Below are 2163 nucleotides of genomic sequence, written 5' to 3'. Positions count from 1 at the left end.
AAACATTTCAGTTTGTGCTCAAATAGTCTGTTTTCAGTTTTCAGCTTGTTATGTGGTCTGTGGATCAGGACTTCAATTGAGGACTTTCACAACAGTCACGTCCCATATAACAAAACAGCCCATATATGCTTTAACACTTAAAATATAATCACAAAATAAAATAAAATAATAATAATAATAATTATGATGATAAGGTCGTTTAATTGCAAAAGAAGATTACATTTTATAAATGCTTCGTATTTTAGTCAGTAGCAAATTATGTATTAGCTACTCTAATCTACTTTTTCTGTATAGCTAGAATTTTGTTTGTCTGTCTGGGCGCGTTGGGTCACGCATAAATGCAATAGATAAGATCTCACTATATATTTTTATTTAATTGATTGTCAATAAATTAACCAATTGATCACAATAAAGTGGACTATAGTTCCAGCATACACTGTAAAAAGGTTTATCATGTAACCCAAATGTTTTTGTCATGCAAATAGAAATAAAAAATATTTTATTTGTCAAAAATCGACTGATTACATTAGATAAAGTAGAAACTGAACCTTTTAGTCACATTTGCACTTTTGAATCACTGGTTTGTTATGAAAATCAATAGTAAAAAACTGAAACTCTTAAAACACCTTTCTGGGAGAGAAAAAAAGCTCTTTAAGTTTAGTTTTTGATCTCTGTCTCTTTTTTTCCGTTTTCTTTTAACGAAGTATCTAAGACATGAACATACGCAGTAGCCTAATTTGCATTCTAAGTTCATTGTCAAATTTACTCAGTTTCAGACCACACTGACACACATGTTATGCAAAATATTTATTTTGCAGCAATATACATTATCTATTCGACTGTATTTAGAGAGGACACAAATAATAATAAATAAATAAATAAATAAACAGATGCAACCGTACAAATCAGCAGTCATGGAATCTTCAAATACAAACTATTTACAAGTCTAAATCTTTAATAAATAATGAACAACACATACAGCATCACTTGAACACAAATCTACGGTAAACTTGCAGTCAACACCTCTTTTTTTCAATAGAAGATATGCCTGCCCAGGTGTGTCAAGTATTTCAAGTCCCAACCTGCAAGAAGTGACATGACATGAAGTAGTAAGACATGACTTAGTTTATTTCTAATACGCGTTTGAACAATTTCCAATGTTTAAATCTCGTCAAGATGAGCAAACATCTCTTAAAATACCTTAACACCCGAGCCCGCTAAAAGACCCGATTCTTTCGAGTCTGACCCCAAAGCAGCTCCTCAGTCCGCCTTTCTTGAATCGAGTCCACGAGCGCTTGGAAGTGGACAGTAAGTCACCCAGGAGACGCTCGAAAGCTCTGTCTTTTCCCGCCAGCGCGGAGTTGCGCGCGTCTGATTCCCACAGTTGCTCCGCGCGCTCGTCCAGTGCGCTCTTCTCCTCTCTCGCATCTTTCTGCTCCATCCTCGACTCATCAGACTCCACAAACGGCGTGTTGACTTCTTCATCATCTAACAACTGCTTAAGACTTTGCTGTAAAAATGTATATGATTAGTCAGGGTCTAATAATAAACGTTTAAGAGTGGTGAGCTAAGACTGAAAAACTCACCTGTAAACTGGAAACTGGTTTGGCACCGACCAAGTTTAAAAGTAGAAGTGAAGACACGCAGAAAATAGATATGTTGGCGATCATTGTTGTATTGTGGAGAGCAGCTCAGTATCTGTGCGCGGCTCTGTTTAGTCTTCGCTCGTACCCAAGCACCGTGTCCAGGTGCGCTCTTTTATTTCGCTGGTTTCGTCACGGTCACCCAGGAAAATCCAGCAGACCCTACGGGGAGGGCTCTTCATTTTCATCAAGATCCCACCTTGTTCATCACCGAGCAATAAAATGGTGACGTGTGCCGGAGCCTCCTTCAAATTGCACTGTATGTCAAGCGCAGAACATCATCTCGTGTCTTCATGGAGGTACACTCTACTATAGCCTATAACCTATGCGCTTAAAAATAAAGGTTCCAAAAGGTTTTTTTTTTTTTCTTCTCTCTTCTCACAGTGATGCGGCTGCCATAGAAGATGACACATTTTCAGTTCCCCAAAGAACCTTTCAGTGAAGTACTTCATGGAACCGTTGATGCCCATAAGGAACCTTTATTTTTAATAGTGTACCCATCTCAGTGTTTTGTCCAATG

General features: G+C 37.8%; 1 protein-coding gene across 1 annotated transcript; it reads right to left on the bottom strand.

The window, feature by feature from the left end:
• Positions 1-1068: 1068 nt before the first annotated feature.
• Positions 1069-1745, bottom strand: nppal (natriuretic peptide A-like). The gene is made up of 2 exons (XM_084087757.1): positions 1587-1745; positions 1069-1510 (listed from the first exon to the last, which is right to left on the bottom strand). The coding sequence occupies exons 1-2, from the start codon at positions 1668-1670 to the stop codon at positions 1202-1204; spliced, it is 393 nt and encodes a 130-aa protein (XP_083943883.1). The 5' UTR covers positions 1671-1745; the 3' UTR covers positions 1069-1201.
• Between the last annotated feature and the right edge of the window lie 418 nt (positions 1746-2163).

The sequence above is a fragment of the Abramis brama genome (genome assembly GCF_963993115.1).
Source record: "Abramis brama genome assembly, chromosome: 16".
Taxonomy (NCBI): domain Eukaryota; kingdom Metazoa; phylum Chordata; class Actinopteri; order Cypriniformes; family Leuciscidae; genus Abramis; species Abramis brama.
Note: the sequence above shows the minus strand (reverse complement) of the source record. Positions and strands in the feature narration are given on the sequence as shown.

What these genes read in the sequence shown, in the direction of transcription:
- nppal (XM_084087757.1), bottom strand. Translation starts at nt 1,670, where the DNA reads ATGATCGCCAACATATCTATTTTCTGCGTGTCTTCACTTCTACTTTTA. An exon ending in AACCAGTTTCCAGTTTACAG is followed by an intron (nt 1,511 to 1,586) that starts GTGAGTTTTTCA and finishes ACATTTTTACAG; the next exon opens with CAAAGTCTTAAGCAGTTGTT.